Genomic DNA, 20,333 nt, shown 5'->3' on the forward strand with positions numbered 1-20,333 from the left:
TAATTTATAAATATTGTTTCAATAAAAATAAAGATCATTGCTGAACTAAATAAATGTGAACATGTAGACTATTAGTTGGCTGTGTATGATGGAGTGTAGTGAGGAGATGGATTCCCAGGAGGGAGGGGGTGCATTCCAGAGGAGTACCAGGGAACTCAGCCCAGATATCATGAGGCCTAACACCTCCTTAATACAGGTAGGCCTCTACTTAAAATAGTTCATTTAGTGACAGTTCAAAGTTATAAAGACATTGAAAAAGGGACTTATGACCATTTTCACAGTTACAACCTTTGTAGCATCCCCATGCTTATGTGATCAAAATTCACATGCTTGGCAACTGGTTCACACTTATGACCATTGCTGTGTCCCAAGGTCATGAGATCACCTTTTGCAACTTTGACAAGTAAAGTCAGTGGGGAAGCCAGATTCACTTAACAACCAGGTTATTAATTTATCAACTGCAGTGATTCACTCAACAACTATGGCAAGAAAGGTTGTAAAATGGGGCAGAACTCACTTTACAAATGTCTCACTTAACAACAGAAATTTTGGGCTGAGTTGTCGTAAATAGAGGACTATCTGTTGTTCAGAAGTGTATTATAGATGTAGATAGTAGAATCTTTAGTCTGACAAAATTGTGTCTATAGGTGTAAAGCAATAAAAAAAAACCCAGCTTGAAAGAATTACCATGTGTCATTCTTGGTTTTGGGCCTGACACTGTAGAACATGGGTCCCCAGCCCCTGGTCCGTGGACCAGTACCGGTCTGCAGCATGCCAGCAAGTGGGCCACATAAACAAGCAAAGCTCCATCCTCGGGATGCAGGCAGTATTCAAAACCACCCCCTCTCTGGTCCGTGGAAAAACCTTTCTCCATGGCACTGGTCCCTGGTGCCCCAAAGGTTGGGGACGTCTGCTGTAGAATATCAATTTTGCCCATTTCAGATAATAGAATTTGATTAGCAACTGATGATTCTTCTTCAGCAAGATTCTTCTTCACCTATCACATTATCCCTGGCCACGCAACAGTTTCTCCTGTAGGTAGTCCTCTATTCTCTTGTGATACTTTTCTATATTCAACTAGAAAAGTTAGAAATAAACATAGTTTCAGGATTTTGTGAGATGAAATTCATATTATACTTTAAATAATCTTACAACTTTTTTTTGCTTGCAGAGATTTGAGTCATAATGATTTGTTATCCTCTAATTGGAGTATTGATTCATCAGGTCAAATGCTGCAAGAAGTGTAAGTTACTTTAGCTGTAATGTAATAAACTAAGGGATATGACATTAGTTGTAATGTGTCAAGTGACATAATATTTAAGAATGACAGATTGAGCATAAAAATTTACAGAAGGCTTCTAATAGTATTGTCAGTGAAAGAGTTAGTAAGGAAATGAAAAAAGAAAATAATTAAATACAATAGGAGCTGTGATATAATGGCATATGAATACTGAATTGCCTTACACACTGTCAGCGTAGGTTGCAAATGCAAAGGAAAAGAAGCCATTGGGATAATTGCTTCTGCAATCATTTCTGAGCCTTTAATATTTCTGGATCATGTGACGAGGAGGGAGTGGGGTTTAGAACAGGGGTTCCCAACCCCTGGTCTGTGGCCTACTACCGGGCATTGAGCATTTTGGGCCTGGGATATGGAAGTGGTAGGCAAGGGCATGCACGTGCATCCATGTGCTCCTCACACAAATGGAGCTATGCGCACACTTGCCGCGCACACAGAGCCATCCTCTCCTCCCCGCCAGTCTGCAAAGCCGAAATGGTTGGGGAACTGTGGGTTTAGAATATACAGTTTTGTTTTAGGCCACTGCCTTACTGTCTTTGCCATTGGGATATATTGGGTAGGATTTTTTTCCCTCTGAAACCTCCAGCTAGATCTGGTTTATTTTTAAGCTTAATCTTTCTTTTCACAGCTTCTTTCCGCACTCCAATTTGGTCAATATGTGTTACCTTTTCAGAGTTTCATGTTGATGTACAGATAGAGTCCTGAGCACTTTTTTTCTCTAGCATTAGGTTCAAAATATTTTTTTGTTTAAAAAAGTCTGACTTTAGGTTAGATCACATCTGATGATGTGCATACAGCTTCTTTGGTATAATAGAGAAGAGGTTAGGGTCTGTGGTTTCTGTCCCCTTTGACCCAGTTCTTACTCAGACCTATAGCCCTAAGGTTTCCGATAGCTCCCCAATAAATTATTAGACTAATCTGACCTTGATTGCCTTTTTCTAAGTGTAGCCGAGTACACTTTTGTTTCTAATCATTAGAAATAGTTTAGCTGAGAAGTGGACAGTTTGGATTTTATAAGGAACAATGATACCATTTTTTAAATTGAAGAGTGTGTTTCGTTAGTATCTTTACATCCAGATAGAATTCTAGATTTAGAAAGTTGCATTGAATGTATATCTGTATTATAAATATAGTAATATTGGTGATAGTTTTTAGTTTCAAGTTCTGCTGCTTAATTTATGGTTCTTAAACTAGTTTGCATGTATAGAAATTTTTTCACTTAATATAGAATTTAAAATTAACTGGTGTTTGCATGTTTAATATTCTCCAGAAAGAAGTAGATTTCTAGTTCTGAGAAATAATACATTTATGAATCCTTGGGAATCAATTCTGTTAACTCAAATAATAACTCAGTTTACTTTTGAAGCTCTTATGTATGTATTGTTCCAATAATCCTTGACATAGTATTTCACTGAGAATATCAGTGTTCTTCTGAAGTAGCACTTCAGCACAGACTTCTGTACTAGTCCATACTTGTTTGCACTGAATTCAGATGATAAAATAAATGTATTTTAGGTGCTTTGAATTGTTTTGCTTTTTATGAAGTTTACTTCTGAGAATGATTGTAGATTTTTTTAAAAATGTATATAGAACAAGAATATTAATGCATGGCAAATTTACTCTGTTTTTGTTGATATGACTTCTTTTTGAGTGCTAATAAATAATCTTTCTTTCAGGAAGATGAATCATAATGAACTAAGTGGTATTCCCCACTTTGGTGAACTAACTTCTAATATCACACTACTATCACTGTAAGTTAATATTCACACATTTTTCAGGATGATTTTTAAACTTAGCAATGTAGAAAATAAAATTATGTTAGATAATTAATCAAATAAAAATGAAGCATGGGGATGTTTGAAAAGTAATTTGAAAAATTTATGTAACGTTATGAAAGAGCAATTAAGAATAAGAGTAATATCAGAATTCCTTTGTTATATTTATACTATCTGTTCATACCGAACATTTAAATAAGTTAAAATGCTCATCAAATGATGCTGGCCTGTGATCCATCAAGCTGTTTGGATAGTAGCCAATCCAATCATCAATTTATATCATCAAAATAAGCAGCTTCTAATATTATAATTCACATTTAATCTACAAGATGTTTATTGGTACTTTTTTTTAACGAGCTGAAATTTTTTCAAATATGATATAAGGTGATTATTTATGTTTTAGAGTGCATAATTCAATTCAGGAGATTGTCTCTGAACAGCTGCAACCTTATTTCTCCCTGGAGAACCTTGATCTCAGTTCCAACTTCATCACAGAAATCAAAGTTTCTTCATTTCCACATATGCAGCTGAAGTACCTGTAAGTACATGAGAACACTTAGCATGAAATATTGAAAGTAGTTTCTTTTCCAGTTTGTATATCTGACCTAATTTTTTACCCTTTATATAAAAATATTGCAAGGGTTGTTAATGGATTTCTGTGCACCAAATAACTTCTGTCTGTGTGCCATTTTTATGAAGTCATGATAACATTGATGAAATAATAAAGCTTCACAATGGTACTAATGAAATTAAGACATGTTGTGAAGAATAGATTTAGTAATTCAGGAATCACTGAATAGAGGAATGGATGTACAGAAGACTGTATGGATTCCCAGATTAGGAGGTGGTATCTCTCAAAATATCAGTTGCAGGAATAGTAGAAACTTGTAATATTAATTTATTAACCATGACTGGAGATTGGAAATAGGATAGACAGACTTTAATAATAATAAGCAGATCTTCACTATATGGAATATTAATATGATTCTAAACATGCTAAACTGTAGCTTAGTGAGAGTGCGTGAATATAGTATCTTCCCAGATTTATACATTCTCAGTTTATTCTGCAACACAGTTCAAAAGCTTTCACTTTTAGTTAATTGCAACATGTACGTTTGGACCAAGAACTGTAATTAATAGTAACTGTGGTTAATTTAAAACAAACCATTAACTGATTAATGTTAATCACACTTAGTGGCTTCAAAAACAATCAATAAAAAGCAGAAACAAACACTCTTCAGCCATGTGGGAATAGAGTCAGCTCAATTGCAGTTTAATGCAATGCCTGAATGTGAACAGTTTGGAACAGGAATGTTTGTCTCAATTGTCTCCATCCCTCAAAGTTGTAATATGTTTCAGATTCTCTTACATGATTGTCCAGGTTGCTTAAAAGAACTGTGAATAAAAGATCATTACTTAATTGCATCTGATTAATTCTGATGACATCAACTAACACAGAGGTCACCAACCTTTTCATGCTGGCAGCCCAGAGGGAAAGGGAGCTGGGAAATTTGTGTATATGTGCACATGCGCGAATGGAACCATGAGCACCTGCATGGTGCTAGCAGCCATTTGTGCATGCGCTTGGGCTAGTCGCCACCACTGCTAGCACCTGCGTGCATGCGCAAACAGGCCATGCAGCCCGCACGGGGCTAGTGACCCCATTTGCGCATGCATGCATGAGCTAGCTGCCACTGGTAGCACCCGCACATATACACAAATGGGCTGCGCAACCTACATAGCACTAGCAGCCCAATTTGCGCAGGTGCACAGGCACTAGCCACCCCCGCTAGCAACTGCATGCAGGTGCAAATAGGCTGCACAACCCCCACGCATGGTAGTGCCCCATTTGTGCAGGCATTAGCCACTGCTAGCCCAACAAACATGCACAAATAGGTCCGCGGGTGCTAGCGCAATTGGGTTGAGTGTGCGCAGCCTGTCCTGCAGGCTGGTGGCCAGTAGGCCACAGTCTGGTAATGGGCTGCGGCCCATTGGTTGGGGACCCATAATCTAACAATCAGTGAAACAGCATGCTAAGTTTTATGAAAGTAAATTTTCTTGAAGTAAGGAATGGTTTCTTTGTTAAATTATTCCATCAGGATTTAACATCTACCTTTTTAAAACTCTGTTTTTATAGGAATTTGAGCAACAATAGAATAACCACTCTGGAAGCAGGCTGTTTTGATAACCTGTCCAATTCCTTAATAGTTCTAAAACTGAACAGAAACAGAATAAGCATGATTCCATCGAAGACTTTCAAGCTACCTTATGTGCAGTTCTTGTAAGTGATTATACACTGTCAATTTGAAGCCCATTTATGGAGCATGTTAATAACGAAAGTCATAAATTCATGCCAGAGAAGTAATTGATTTTTAAAGTGTTTTTAATGTATGCGTCTAATAAAAGAATAGGTATATTGGATAAATGTCAAGTGGAAAGTTTCAAAGCTGCCATTCCTAGTTTACATGCTATAAGTTATCTTTTCAGCTCTCAGCTTCATTACATGGGGATACAGATCTGGTATCAAGTTTCATTTGCTTCACTGACATTTTTCCTTTCTGAGGAATTTCTAATGGTAGGCCATTTACACTATTGAATCTCTGCTCAATGCAGGAATCCAAAGCAACAATATCTCCCAACATACCATAATTCTGAATTCTGAGCAGGGGATTGAATTATAGGTAGTGCTTGACATATGATTGTAATAGAGCCTGCCCTTTACACTCTTAAGTAGTGATGGTCATAAATCAGTCATCCACATGATTGACCTGATCAGCTCATTAAGTGAACCAATGGTTCACTCTAGGCACGTTTTTCGCAAAACCATCATAAAAAATGGGCATGTGACTGTGATAGCTGTAAATGCAGGCCGATTGACCATTAGAACTTCAGAATCAAGTTTTAAGTACCCCAAGAGGAGGTCTGGCATAACTGGTTGTAAGTTGAGATTGCCTAAAGATGGTGCCTTCCAGGCCTTAGATTTTATTTTGTTGGAATAAAGTTCACATTGTACTATAAATATATTACTCTTCAAATAAAATAATTGTTAATATATGAGGGAAAGAAATCTTTATCCTCTGCTGAAGTCCTGGTATAAAGAGTACGAACTAAACTCTTTGTTCAGAGTGGAAATATTGGTCATCTGAGGATTTATGTATTTAAATATATGTTAGTTCAGTTTTTGTTTTTTGTTTTGATGGTTAAATTACATCAAAGTCTTACATCAAAGTCTTTGTAATGTTTTTTTATTAGAATAGCAACCATAGAAAAAGTTATATTTGTGCTTGATTTCTGTTACCTTATATTTAAAATTTTCAGGGAACTTAAAAGAAATCGAATTAAGGTAATAGAAAGCCTTACCTTCCAAGGCTTGGACTCATTGAAATCATTAAAAATGCAACGCAATGGAATTAGTAATCTGATGGATGGTGCCTTTTTTGGATTGAATAATATGGAAGAATTGTGAGTATATTATATAACCTCTTCATTAAAAATCTTAGATTTGATTAGCTAAAAGAGCTGATTAGGTTTAATGATAGATGTATCGATTTACCAATTATATTCAATCATAATTTTAATATATTTTTTAATATTCCATAGTATACTTCAGAAAACAATGGCAGATAACAACTTACAACAATAATATTAAAAAAGTGAATGAATATAGAATTGAATTTTGTATTTTGCTTTGTACTTAAACATTTCCTTTCTTTGCCTTTAAATTCTCATGGCTTCTTCTTTTTTATAAATATTTTATTAATTTTCTATTTTTATAATCAAGTGCCTAATAGACAACGTGATGACTGAGTCCATTAGTGATTCCGTGGTACATGTAAGCTTCTTCAAACTAAATCCAATATTACACCCTCTAGTACATCCTCTCTTCTTCTGGTAGTAGACATTTTTCACACTAAGCAAATACAATTCTTCTTGTTGTTAGTAAATATACAATTGCCTGTCAACATTTGTTACATTTTTTCTAATAGTGTCAATAATATCAGTTTAGAATATCTTTTCTAACCAAAGCATATCTTAATTGCATTTGCACTCAATATCCATTTATTCAGTCCATATCCTATTTTTGCTTTTCTCAATTTTAATTTCCCATCCATGTTCAAAATATCCCAATTATTTATAATTTCAGAACAAGTTATATTTGGGTAAAGTTTCCCTTATTCTTATTTCCCTTTCCATACCAAGATATGATATTCTGATTACAAATCCTATCTATCTAGTTATAATAATATTACTATTTCTAGTAATAATATTATTCTACTAATAATACTATTTCTAGCAATCTATTCTTAACTATATTCAAACATCTAACTGGTAATATAACATCCCCTCTAATATAACATCCCCTCTAACAGGTCAAAGCTTCTATTTCCTTCAGTCTTACTCTAGCTTTCTTCCTTTGCCAACTAACTTTCCAAGTCAGTGCATTTGGATTATCAAATAATTATTCCTCTATTTTTATATATATTATTTGAAACAAGAGAAACTAGTTAGAGTATTTTCGGAGGAACTAGCCCATTGATATTCATTAAACAGGCTCCCTCTTTCTCCAGTTAACGGCTTTATCTTAAATTCCATCAGTTCTCCTTCCTTATTCTCCAGTATGTTCTGGAACTTTGGTTTGTAAAATGTCTTTTCCATTTCGAATATTATTGTTGTGTCTTCTAAGTCTTCATTTATCTGAGTCTGGTCGTTAGCTTCTTCCTTTAGATCCTCAATGTTTGTGTCAGCATTCTATAGTTTTCCTTCTATTTTTCTGGATTGCTGGTTCCTTCTCTGTTTTTATTTTCTGAGTTTGTAGATTTAAATTAGAAAATTGTTCTTCTTTCTCCTTTGTGTTATTTTTAATCTCATCATGAGCTAAAGCAATTGTTTCTTGTATTAATTTCAACATAGAGAGAATTCCTTTCTGTGGTTCATCAGTATAAATTTATCCAACCAACTAGCCGTTCTTAAACCTCCCCTAAGCAGATATAAGTAAAATTCAAATTTTTCTGTTCAATGAGAAATATATCCTTCCTGTCCAGAGAGAAAAAAGAACCATTAAAGATTGTTTAACAATCAAGATTTATAATCCAAAGTGTTCCATCATATCAGGCAATAGTGTATGTTTCTGCTACAGGAAAATAGTTCCACAATACAGTTCTGAAAGTCAGTATTTCTGTTCATAATTCAGACAGGCCAATTTTAGAGTAATATTATCGTCTCTATCCCACAGATAAGCAGCCCCCAAGTCTGTTCCTTTCTCTCAGCTGCAATTCTCAAAAGTAAAAGCTTCCAAGGCCAGCCAAAGTCTTATCTAACTCTGGATTTCGAGCCAGATTTCTTTTAGGCATAAATAAGTTGTAATGCTATAATTCACCACTAGATGTCATCAACTCCGTTTTTCAGTTTTTAAATCCAAAACTTATAATATATATATATATATATATATATATATATATATATATATATATATATATATATATATATATATACTATAAATAAGTTGTAATGCTATAATTCATTACTAATATGGTGAGAGAAGTAGTCAAACACCGGGATAAATAAAAACAGCTGTTTAATAAACTAACAACTTAGCTTTCGTTGGCTAACTGCCAACGTCATCAGAGTGGAATGCTGGAGGTTTGAAAGCCTGCTCATAAGACTGGCAGTTTATGTGCTCTGCTCATAGAACACATCACTGGTCTGCCCACTCCAGCTGACGGTATTACTTCTAATAGTCTTGCATCCGTCTGTATATTTGTATATTTGTAAGTTCAGGGATCACTGCTTCTCTTATTGCCGCTCTCTTTGCCTGCTTTGGGGGTATCTGGGTACACTTTGCTGTAGGATGATCCCTCAGTGCATCCTGTCTTGTGGTCATCCCTTGTTGTGAGTGTGGCACTCCGCTTCCCATCATTGACTCCTGTATGAATTGTGCTGGGGATTTCTCCCCTTTTGCCAGTCATATTTCTTTGCTGTTGTATGAGACAGCAGTTCTGGTCTTGCATCGGCTGTACCCATTGTACTCGTTGTGGGTTGTTGCATTGTTGTTCCCACTTCCTTAGTGCCTGATAAGCAGGCAGTAAATCTATGTGGCAATTAATTGAATGTTCATCCGACAGCCAAGCCTCCTACAGTAATCGACCAGCTTTGGAGACATCCTGTGCGATGGCCTCCACCCCGGCAAGGTCGAACGTGTGATTGTTGTTGGCCATATGGACCCACACCTGCGAGCGTTGCTCATGTCGTTTAATGGCCAGTTTGTGTTCATGGATTCTAGTTCCAAGCCATTTGGTTGTCTCCCCAATGTAATTGCAGTGACAATCCTTACATTTCACTCTATATATCACTGAAGATCTTTCTTCATTGGGGAGTGAATCTTTGGGGCACATTATTTTGGCACGAAGGGTTTGGTTTGGTTTATGGGCAATACTAATGTTATATGGCGCCAATATTCGTGCTGTCGCCTCTGATACCCCATTGATGTATGGCAGAGTTGTCCATGTCATAGTGGTGCCTGTGTGTTGTATTCTGCGAGGTTCATATGGTCTGCTGTATCGTCTGATGAAATCAAATGGATAGCCATTTTGTCTGCAATCATGGTATAGATGATTCCTCTCCTCAACTTTTGCCCTATCCGTGTTGCAGTGAGTGTTCACATGCTTAAATAGCGTTCTGATACAGCCTATTTTGTGTGACATGGGATGATTACTCCTGTAGTGTAAAATTCTGTCTGTATGCGTTGGTTTTCGGTGGACGGTCGTGTGGAGAGTGCCATCAGGCTGACGGCTGACTAGGACATCTAAAAAAGCAAGTGTGCCATTGATTTCTTCCGCCGCTGTAAAGCGAATGTCTGGGTAAACTGAATTTAAATCTCTCACGAACTTGGCGCTATCTTGCCTTTTGATGACAGCAAAAGTGTCATCCACGTATCTAACCCAAAATTTGGGGCGATGCGCGGACATCACTTCAACTTCGAGCTGTTGCAGGACCGCCTCCGCAATGACTCCCGAAATTGGGGATCCCATCGGCGTGCTTTTCACCTCCTCGTAGATGGTGCCCTGGAATGTAAAATATGTTTTAAGGCACAGGTTCATGACTTGGATGAGGTCCTCGGTGCAGAGTGAGTCCTGATGTCGCCCTTCCTCTTGTTGCAGGCGGCTCCTTATTACCGCAATAGCTAGGTCTTGTGGAATCGAGGTAAAGAGTGAGGTTACATCAAAAGATACTAAGACCCCATCTTCCTCCACTCTTAGCGATTTTATCCTGCTCAGGAACTCTTCTGATTGATGTATGTATGTATGTATGTATGTATGTATGTATGTATGTATGTGTATATGTGTGTGTGTGTGTGTGTGTGTGTGTGTGTGTATTCATTCCAAATTGGTTTTGTAGGTTTCTCCTTTTCCCCCAATAATTAATTTGCTTTCCTGAGGGAATGGGGTGGAATTTCCCTTTCCTTCCTTGGGGGGAGTGCTTTGGGCAGATTTTCAGGAAGAGGTCTTTAAAGTCGTAAAGAGAGGCTTAGGTCTTATCCACATTTCTGTAAGATTGCTTGATAGTGCTTGTTGTCTTCCGTTGACAGCAGCTTCTGATTGGCTAAGCGAATGTGGCCAGTCTTTCCCCAGCCAGTTTGGAGGGCTTCCTCAGATCAAACGGGAGGGCTGCCATTCTCCTGTGATCAACGAGGGTCCCCTCCTTGCTTGCCGCCTCTAAGGGGTGACTTTCAACACTTTCCAGGTCCCCCAGTGGGGCGAAATCAAACACGAAACACGGAGCCCCGTCTTCCTGCGTCTGCGTCAATGCGATGTCAAAACCGGAAGCCCTCTTGGCTTCTATGTTGAGGACTTGTAGGTACAATAGTATTTAACAATAGCTTTGCATTTCTACTAGCAAATTGCTATATATGGTTTGCATTTAAATACATATTTTTAAATACACAATTTAAAGCATATGTGACATTTTCTTTTGATTCTGTAGAGAGTTGGAACAGAATAATCTGACAGAAATAAATAAGGGATGGCTATATGGCTTGAAGGCACTGCAAAAGCTCTATGTCAGTCAGAATGCCATTAATAGGATTGGACCTGATGCATGGGAATTCTGCCAAAGTCTTTCTGAACTGTAAGTACTTACCTTTGTTTTATTGAGGTAAATATAGTGGAATAAATTGCTATTTTAGTTGGGAAAGTTTCTTAATATACCTTACAAAAATGGATTTGTCTTCTCAAATCAAATTGATTAGTGGTGTCACAACATTTCAACAATCTTGTTACTTACATTTTTCTCTTTGTTGTGCCTTTCATTTCAGAGATCTGTCATACAATCAACTGACTCGCCTAGATGAGTTTGCTTTTATTGGAGTGAATGTATTGGAAAAATTAAATTTGAGTGACAGTAGACTCAGTTACATTGCTGATGGAGTTTTTAAAGGACTCTCATACCTACAGACTTTGTAAGTGTATATAATTTGGAGGGAAAATAACATTTATCAGAAGAAAATTAGCAGGAATGAAACTTAAGCACTCTCAGCAGGGTATTAATAACACTTACAAAAGGAGATGTGGATCCCCTTTCTGACGATTGAACTTAGATTATCCATATGCATTTCAAAAGGCAAAATATGAGAGGTTTATTTTATCAAAGAGCTTGCTCAGGTTTTTCAGTACTTCTAGGTGCTTTTTAAAAGATTCAGCATTTAAATCAGACATTCAAACACGGCCCGCGAAGTGGTTTCATGTGGCCCGCAAAGCCATTCTGAAAACAGTGAGGGAATGGCCCCTGTTGCCTTGGCCCTGGCCCAGGCCAGCCGGGAACCAATGTACAATTTTGTGGTGGCCATCTATGCTGAAACGCATTTAGTCTTAGCTCCACAAGGCTGTCTGGAAACAGTGAGGAACCAGCCCCTGCTGTGTCGGCCCCACCCCCTGGGTGCATGCTGGGAAGGTGTCACCCTTTGTGAGGAATGAAGAAATGGACCATGCCTTGAAGCTTGCCCCGGTCCCATCCCCTTCTGCCAAAGACCCTCAGATCTGTCCCACTCCTGCCCAGGCCCCCACAGGCCCCCTTGATGCGAACGATGTAGAGCTGGCCATACCCACCCAGTAAGCCACACCCACTCCATCCACGCCCACCCAGTAGGCCGCACTCACCCTGGTCACACCCACCTGCCCCCCCCCGAGGGCAACCACAATGCTGATGCGGCCCTCAATGAAATTGAGTTTGATTTAAATGGATTTTGTGTATAATGTAATGGATGTTACATTGAATAATTCTTATGGAGTCATTGATAGGTGTTACTTTACCTAACCATCTGTCTTCATGAACTCCTAAGAAGCTTTTTTTTCCAGGTTGAGTTCTTTCTATGCTAGGATAGGAGGCTGAAGTATAGGTAGATACATATTAAAAATATATAATAGTGCACAAACCTAGCATCTGAACATATGCAAAATACTTTTACCTTTCAGTCCAGCGAAGAGCAACCTGTCCTTCATAAAAATCAGTTAAATGGGAAAATAGTATTTTTCCTCAGGAATTTCCAGCATTTCTCTTTCTGGAAATTAAGCATTATTCATTTCCCCGGTGAACTCTACTGTAGCATACACGCATCAGTTTTCAAAAGGATAGTACACACAATCTTTCAACTTTTTTCCCATTGAAATCTACTCAAGGGTTTTTGTCTTTTCTGTAAGATTAATCCACATACCCCCAGTTATTTTTGTCAAATGGTTCTTTATTGCTTCTTTTCTTTCTGATGCAAAAACAGCACAGTCAATTTTAAATGGTTCTGAGAGATGGAAAAAGTCTCCAGAGATGTGTAAAATGTTTGAAATGCTTCTGAATGTATAAAACATAAAGAACATGGTTAACCTTCATATTATTATCCTTAGAAATATTTTAAAAGAAGTACTTGGAAAGAGTGTATTCTTGGGTATAGAGATGGAAACTGCACAACAAAGTGTAAATGAGATTGAGTTGGGGTAACTAAAATATAGCATGAGAAAATAGAAAGCGATGGAACTATCCTGTCAGTCCCAGCTATCATTAAGTATTATTGGGAAAGAAAAGAGAATAATCTGTTGCCCAAATAGTTAACAGCCTACAGAAGACTTGCATAATCAGTCACATTGTTTTAAATTCAATGCAGCCTTTTAAAGGGATTAGTTAAAGCTAATATTTTAAACGTGGAGTAGCATGAAACAAAAGAACAGCAGATTAATTAGTGAATTTTGTTGGAATCTTGAGAAATATCAAGCTGTTGAGAGGCTAGTTTTTTGGTTCAGGGTCATTGGATGTTTACAGACAATGGTCTGAGAGTAATTAACAGGACTCCAAGTATTTATGCCTAACTGGGCATGAAAAGTAAATGCCTATTGGCCCACCCAGTAAGGACCTACTCAAATGAACTTGTCCTAGTTACGTATGACATCGGAATGTGTCAACTTCAACAGCCGGAAAAGTTGTCCTTTAATAGATCTTTTCCTGTGTCTGTGGCTTTGAATTGTAAACTAACTTACTGCCCTGGTTTCAGGCTGGAATATAGAATATGTGTTGCATATGGTATAGTGTTTCTTGCCTGAGCAGGGGGTTGGACTAGATGACCTCCAAGGTTCATCATCATCACCACCACCACCATCATCATCATCAAAGTGCAGCATAGCATTTATTTTCCTATACAAGCTTTCTTTTAAGTTAGGGGAGAGATTTACTGTGAAACTGCTTTTATTAAGGAACTGGTTAACCATTTATATATGGTTAACAAATTAATTCCTGAAAATAATAAACATCTTAAATATTCTCTCATTTTGCAGCATGAATACAACATCAGGGAGGTTATATTGATGGTGCAAAATGTTGGAACATTATACAGATAATCCTTGACTTACAACAGTTCTCTTAGTGACTGTTTGAAGTTACAAGGGGACTGAAAAAAGTGACTTATAACCATTTTTCACAGTTATGACCGTTGCAGCATCCCCATAGTCATGTGACTTACATTCAGATGCTTGACAGCTGACTCATATTTATGATAGTTGCAGTGTCCCCGGGCCACGTGATCATCTTTTGTGACTTTCTGACAAGCAAAATCAATGGGGTAACCAGATTCACTTAACAACTGTGTTATTAATTTTTAAGTGATTCATTTAAAGGTGGCAAGAAAAGTTGTAAAATGGGACAAAACTCACTTAATAAATTTCTCACTTAGCAACATAAATTTTGGGCTCAATTGTGGTTGTAAGTTAAGGACTACCTGTACCAAATGACAGAAACAGAGTATTTTAAAAGGTTGTGTTGATTTTTTTGTACATTATCATTGATAAACTATTGGCTAAGTTTCTGAATTCACTAAACTGAGAGGAAAGTAAAAGTTGTTATAAATTTATCATTTGTCCTTAGCATTGCTAAGTTTGTTAGATTTCAGCAAAGCATCCTCTTTTCCTCTTAGGACAGGCATGTTAAACTGCCGGCCCGTGGGCCGGATGTGTCACACTGAAACCACGCCCACCCCATTGCCTGCAATGGGGAAAAAGTCGCAATACGTCGCGCAATGTCATGTGACATCGCAAGTTTGACATGCCTGTCTTAGGAGTTCACTAAATTGATTTTAACAGCTTTCTGTTCAATACTTTAGAAAGGTATAGAGCATAAAGGAATAAATGAAAGTCAGATTGGCATATAACAGAATTTGTGAATAAAACCACCCACATGTGTCTTTGAAAATCTTTTTTTTCTGGATAGCAATCAACCTATATCTTATCTATTACAGTGCTAATCTTATAAGCTTCTTGCTTCATTAACGCAAAAGAATTTACAACAATGGTACGACATTAATTCAACTGAAGAGGCTCACCAGTTGGTGGTAAATGACATACTAAAGCCATTAAAGACTAATAGACAGTGCTCAGCTGGAATAACAGTGCTGCTTGGTTTTAGCTCTAGTGATTTTCCATAATTCCACTTTCCCTTGGGGTTATTTTCATGTATTTATTCTCCAGTCATATTCTTTTAACCAAGTTATATCTCATTAGGCCAGTATTTATTCTAACGAAGTGTGAACATCTGTATGAGGATAATTTATTGCAAAACCAAACCTTTAAAATGGCAAGATCTGAAAGGGAGAGGAGAAATTGGGGTTGGAAGAATTTGTTTGGTTTTGTTTTGCTTGGCCAAATATTTATTAGGAATGTATATTTATGTTTTTAGAGATCTACGGAATAATGAGATTTCCTGGGCCATAGAAGATGCAAATGAAGCATTTACAGGACTTGAGAGACTCAATAAACTGTGAGTTTTAAAAGTTGTAGAATTGATTGACTTAAAAGTAAAATCTTCAGAGTATGTGACAGTTTGATTGACATTTTTAGAAACCTTTCACATCATTTAAGACTCAGGACTGATATTAGAGTATTGAAAAAAGAATAGTTGAGCATGTCAGGTCTTATAAATGTGATACAAAAAGATTCTCATCTCACTTTATTAAAAATAGGATCCTAAAAACTTATGCCTTCAAGAAGGCAGGACTTTTATTTATAACATACAGATCGACAGACATCAGCAAGTATTGCTGACCCAATTGGCAAAAGAAAGTTTAGGACCCAGTTGGTTGGAAACATGCGGAAGTGGATAGACAATGGCTAAAATGATGAAGATGATGACATAGCCAAAATGAGATTGTAAACCGTGGTATATCTTGGAATACTGTGTGGTCATAGCTATGGTTTATTGAGTAAATCATAGGTAAATATGTCCATTTAAAAATCCAAAGTGCTCCTAGAGGCAGTATTGTAAGCAAGGGAAGGAATCATTGCTTGTTAAATCAGATTCTGTTCCATTCCTCCTGTTTAAATATTCTCCTGTGGATTAGTTAGATAAATGTTTATGGAGATTCTCAAGTCATCCAGATCATGGTTGTCCCAAAGGTGATTTTTCACGAGGCAACTGAACTTTTTTGTTTTTGTTTGAAGACATTTTGGTTCTTACCAAGAGATCTCCATGGATGAGAAGCGAAACATCTTTAAAGAAAAACAAAGTCCAGTTGCCTCTTGAAAAAGCACCTTTGGGATATTAGTTAGAGAAGTGTTTCTCATGTGCTGACTAGGGAATTCTGGGAGTTGAAGTCCACAGAGCTTAGAGTTGTCAAGTTGCCACAGGTGAGAAACACTGAGTTAGGGAGGCTAGGGCAAAGCAATACATTCAAAAAGTAGTAAGCCAGAAATAAAAATTAAATGTGTTCCGTGCACACATTATACTCAGCTGTAATATATTTTTAACCATGTTTATTGCTGTAAAATTGTTTTATTTACTGTAGCCATTTACTGTGTCCATTCATATATAATAGGATAATAAAAGTAAATTACATTATGGTTTAGCATTACATGAAAGCTTACCCTGGGAAAGCTACAGTGAGAGAAAAAATTATTTGGTCCTCTGCTGATTTTGAACGTTTGCCCACTGAAAAATGACCAGTCTATAATTGTAATTGTAGGTTTATTTTAATAGTAAAAGACAGAATAACAACAAAAAAATCCAGAAAAACGCATTTCAAAAAAGTTATAAATTGATTTGCATTATAAAGAGTGAAATAAGTATTTGACCTCCTCACAAAACATGACTTAGTACTTGGTGGCAAAACCCTTGTTGGCAATCACAGAGGTGAAATGTTTCTTGTAATTGATTGATAGGCGATCAAATATTTATTTCACTCATTAAAATGCAAATCAATTTATAACTTTTTTGAAATGCGTTTTTCTGGATTTTTTTTGTTGTTATTCTGTATCCCACTGTTAAACCTACCATTACAATTGTAGACTGATCATTTCTTTGTCAGTGGGCAAACAAAATCATTAGGGGATCAAATAATTTTTGCCCCTTGCTGTATAGAAGTCTGTCCAAGGAAATTTATAGCAGGACTGCAAGTATTTTTTTTTTAAATAAAACTTTTGTAGCCTTGTGTATACTGATTATTTTTCTATTGACCCTCACATTATAAAGGAAAAAAGTTTTAGTGCGGCTTCATTGAATCAGTTATCATAAGTAGTGTCATATAGTTGCTATCAAGAATGTATTTTGGAGAGCAGTTACTTGTTGGGATTTGTCGCTTTATTAAGTATTTTAACATCAGCCATATACCATGTATGCAGTCACAAAAGAGCAATATCTTCTCTGGGACACATGCAGAGTGAGATTCCCTCACCACCCTCTCACTACCCCACCCCACCCCGCTGCCCCAGACCCTTCCTCTCAGTTGGAGAAAGAAAAGGTTCTTTTACAACAAAGGTAGAAATGGATCCCAGGTTAGGAAAAGGAGAGAAAAATTATTGTTCTCTTGAGTCTCCAATTAAAGGTTAGAATCTATAACAAGCTAAAAAAGTGCCAGAGAACATGCAGAGAACTTCAGCCTCAATAATCTCTTTGTCTCTAAGGTATACCTAATAAGTTGAAATAAAAGCTGTAAGAGTTTTTATTTTTTCTGTATGGTGCTACAATACCTAACAAGTAGAAATAAAAACTGTAAGAATTTTAATTTTATTTTTTTCTGTGTGGTATTACATAGGCCTTATTGTCTTTGTACAGGTTGAGTATTCTTTGTAACCATATAGTTACGATTCCCTTTTTTCTTTACCAACTTGTGAGATGAAATCTAATGTAGTAGCAATCTCTCTTCTAGATCCTGTCACAACTTGCTAATTGTAGCAGACTGGCACCATCTTGTGGTCTACCTAAAACATTGCCTGTGTTTTTGTAAATTATTTTTTTATTAAAATAAATTAGTATTCATATACTTTTCACTTTATTTTTTGTGATACTTGTTATCTTAGCCATGTTGCTACAAAAGGCAGAGAACATAAGTTATCAAAGGCCTTCAATCAATATTTGTTTTGCTTCATATAAATATTTTTGGCTATTTGTTTTTTCAAAGGATTCTTCAAGGAAACCAAATTAAGTCAATTACAAAGAAAGCACTTTCTGATCTTCAGGCCCTTGAATATCTGTAAGTATATCTTATACTGTTTTGGGGGGGGGGAATCTGTTTTTTCTGTAGAACATATCCCAATTTTAAAAATTCAATCATGAATACATGGTTCTTGTTTAATTTTGTAGAGATCTGACCAACAATGCTATAGTATCTATTCAAGAAGGTGGTCTTTCCCAGCCTCTTCTTAAAGAATTGTAAGTATTTAATCTTGCAAAATGTAAAATTCAATCAGTATTTAAAAATTAGTTGCGCTGAAAAGAATTTCTATCTGTAACACACTTTTTAATCGATATGGATTTTTTTTCTGATTAAAGCAATAATTTGATTAGTTAAACTAGTTTTGAATTATCTTCCCTGTGACAGAGGTCAGGAAATCTTTGCTCACAATTATCTTTGAAGTGGTTTCTCTGAATTATTTACTTTTTTTAAAAAAAAATACTTCAGAGGCAAAACTTGTTTAAGTTAGGCAATATATACAAAAATTCTGAAAAGTAAAATGCAGAGTGCATTAAACATTTCAGATAACATATATAATAACTATTGAAGAATAAAAGCAGATAAAGACCACCAGCATCAAGACATCAAAGGATCCAATGTATTGTTTCACCAGCTATATACAAGATTGTGTTTAAGAAAAGATCTATACAATATATATCCAGAATTCTCTCTCTTTCATTATACTTTGTTGGATGATGTTTTTTTAAGTTAGTTGGTTGATAGGAATGTAAAATATTAAAGGTTAACATCTATAATACATTTTAGCAACATCAAACAGATAATACTGAAATGTTAATGAAAATTTTCAAACATTATAAGCAGGAATAAGCAGGAAAAAGAATCATGCCTTTTAACTATAAGCAAGCTGTTATTTCTTTGCCTTCCAGCTTACAGCATTTTTCCTTGTGCCTTATGTTTTCAGGTTGTTGAATACTAGCAGCTTATTGTGTGACTGCCAGTTGAAATGGTTCCCACACTGGCTTTTCCACAGCCGTTTGCAGGACGCTGTCAGTGTTGTTTGTGCTCATCCTGAACGGCTAGCTGGAAGGAGCATTCTCAGTGTGAACACTGAAGACTTTGTTTGTGGTTTGTGTTCTCTTACCTTTTTTAAATAAAATAAAATATCATTTTAGAATGAACCTACTGATAATTTCAATCCTGAAAAATGGTTGCATGTATGAATTATAAAGAAAAATATGACTTCACTAACTTACCCATCAAATATTCTGGTTTATGTGAATTTGATTGTGTGGATTTGATATGATTTTTGGTGTATATGTTAAGCACATATATTGCTAGCCCAAATGTTGGTTCAAAAACCCTAGACCCAGATTTCAGAAGTTGTCTGGAACATTTTTTGCTAGTTTGTTCAGTGAACAAACTTCAGTTGAACCAGATCTTCAAATAAGACAACCTGGATGTTACAGGAAAGCTTAAATAATAGAGAAAAATTATAACTACAGTGGCCTTAATACTTCAGAATTTTCTTTCTTTGAAAGTAATATTGTTAATATTTTTTTAGGGATAAGTTCCATTGGTTTATGGATCATGCCTGGCCTTGCATGGGATATTGAGGTCTCCAAAAGTCAACTTGACTGGGTGAAATAGAGACTCTATTTCAAACATGGCAATTGTAAGATGTGTGAACTTCGATTCCCAGGATTACACATACCTTAAAATTGCAAGATTGAAAAACATTTTTCTAATGAATGAAATGAATATTTTAAAAATCTGCAGCACTTAAATGTTTATATATTTTTTCTTCTAAAACCTCAGTTTGCTTACAAATATAGAAAGTGCTCAATTTCTTGCTCCCATCAATTGTGAGGAAGCTCTGGGAGCTACAGAAGAATGGGCCACATGCAAATCTTTGGCTACAGTTTTTATGGCAGGTTTTATTTTACATTAGCAACTGTACAGTACAATGTTAGCTTTAACATTTTTTGAAGATGGGCACTTTGCAGCAACCAACACATTGTCTTCATGTTTTGTTCCTTCTAATAGCTTTTAAATAATTGTCTATATACGTTTCTTGTCAATGGAAAATAAGCATATGTTGATATTGCCAAGGAAAATATGGATTTTTCAAAATAGATTATTCAGATTCTCAATGAATAAAAGCTGAAGCAATAAAAAGATACAAATTAGTGCCGCAAGATGTTCCCCTGCCAAACTTGGACTAAAAAGTGTTTTTAAACCCTTTGAACAGATGATGAGAAATGAGAGACCTTGAGAAAATGCCTGGGTTGTCTTATAATGTATCTCTTGCTATCATTGTGGTGTAACA

General features: G+C 36.2%; 1 protein-coding gene across 2 annotated transcripts in view; it reads left to right on the forward strand.

Moving 5' to 3' along the window:
• LOC120310615 (leucine-rich repeats and immunoglobulin-like domains protein 2) overlaps positions 1-20,333 on the forward strand; it is a 56,615-nt gene that overhangs the window by 25,018 nt on the left and 11,264 nt on the right. The window contains exons 2-12 of one of the 2 annotated variants that reach the window (XM_039349200.1): positions 1,172-1,243; positions 2,974-3,048; positions 3,476-3,610; positions 5,210-5,353; positions 6,391-6,534; positions 11,053-11,196; positions 11,384-11,527; positions 15,277-15,357; positions 17,993-18,064; positions 18,175-18,243; positions 18,969-19,132. In XM_039349200.1, coding sequence (XP_039205134.1) covers positions 1,172-1,243; positions 2,974-3,048; positions 3,476-3,610; positions 5,210-5,353; positions 6,391-6,534; positions 11,053-11,196; positions 11,384-11,527; positions 15,277-15,357; positions 17,993-18,064; positions 18,175-18,243; positions 18,969-19,132 — 1,244 coding nt within the window. The remainder of the gene's footprint in view (positions 1-1,171; positions 1,244-2,973; positions 3,049-3,475; positions 3,611-5,209; positions 5,354-6,390; positions 6,535-11,052; positions 11,197-11,383; positions 11,528-15,276; positions 15,358-17,992; positions 18,065-18,174; positions 18,244-18,968; positions 19,133-20,333) is intronic. The other variant, XM_039349201.1, reaches the window with a different exon arrangement.

Source organism: Crotalus tigris, unplaced genomic scaffold, assembly GCF_016545835.1.
Source record: "Crotalus tigris isolate CLP2741 ecotype Arizona unplaced genomic scaffold, ASM1654583v1 scf7180000018235.799016, whole genome shotgun sequence".
In the NCBI taxonomy this organism is placed as follows: domain Eukaryota; kingdom Metazoa; phylum Chordata; class Lepidosauria; order Squamata; family Viperidae; genus Crotalus; species Crotalus tigris.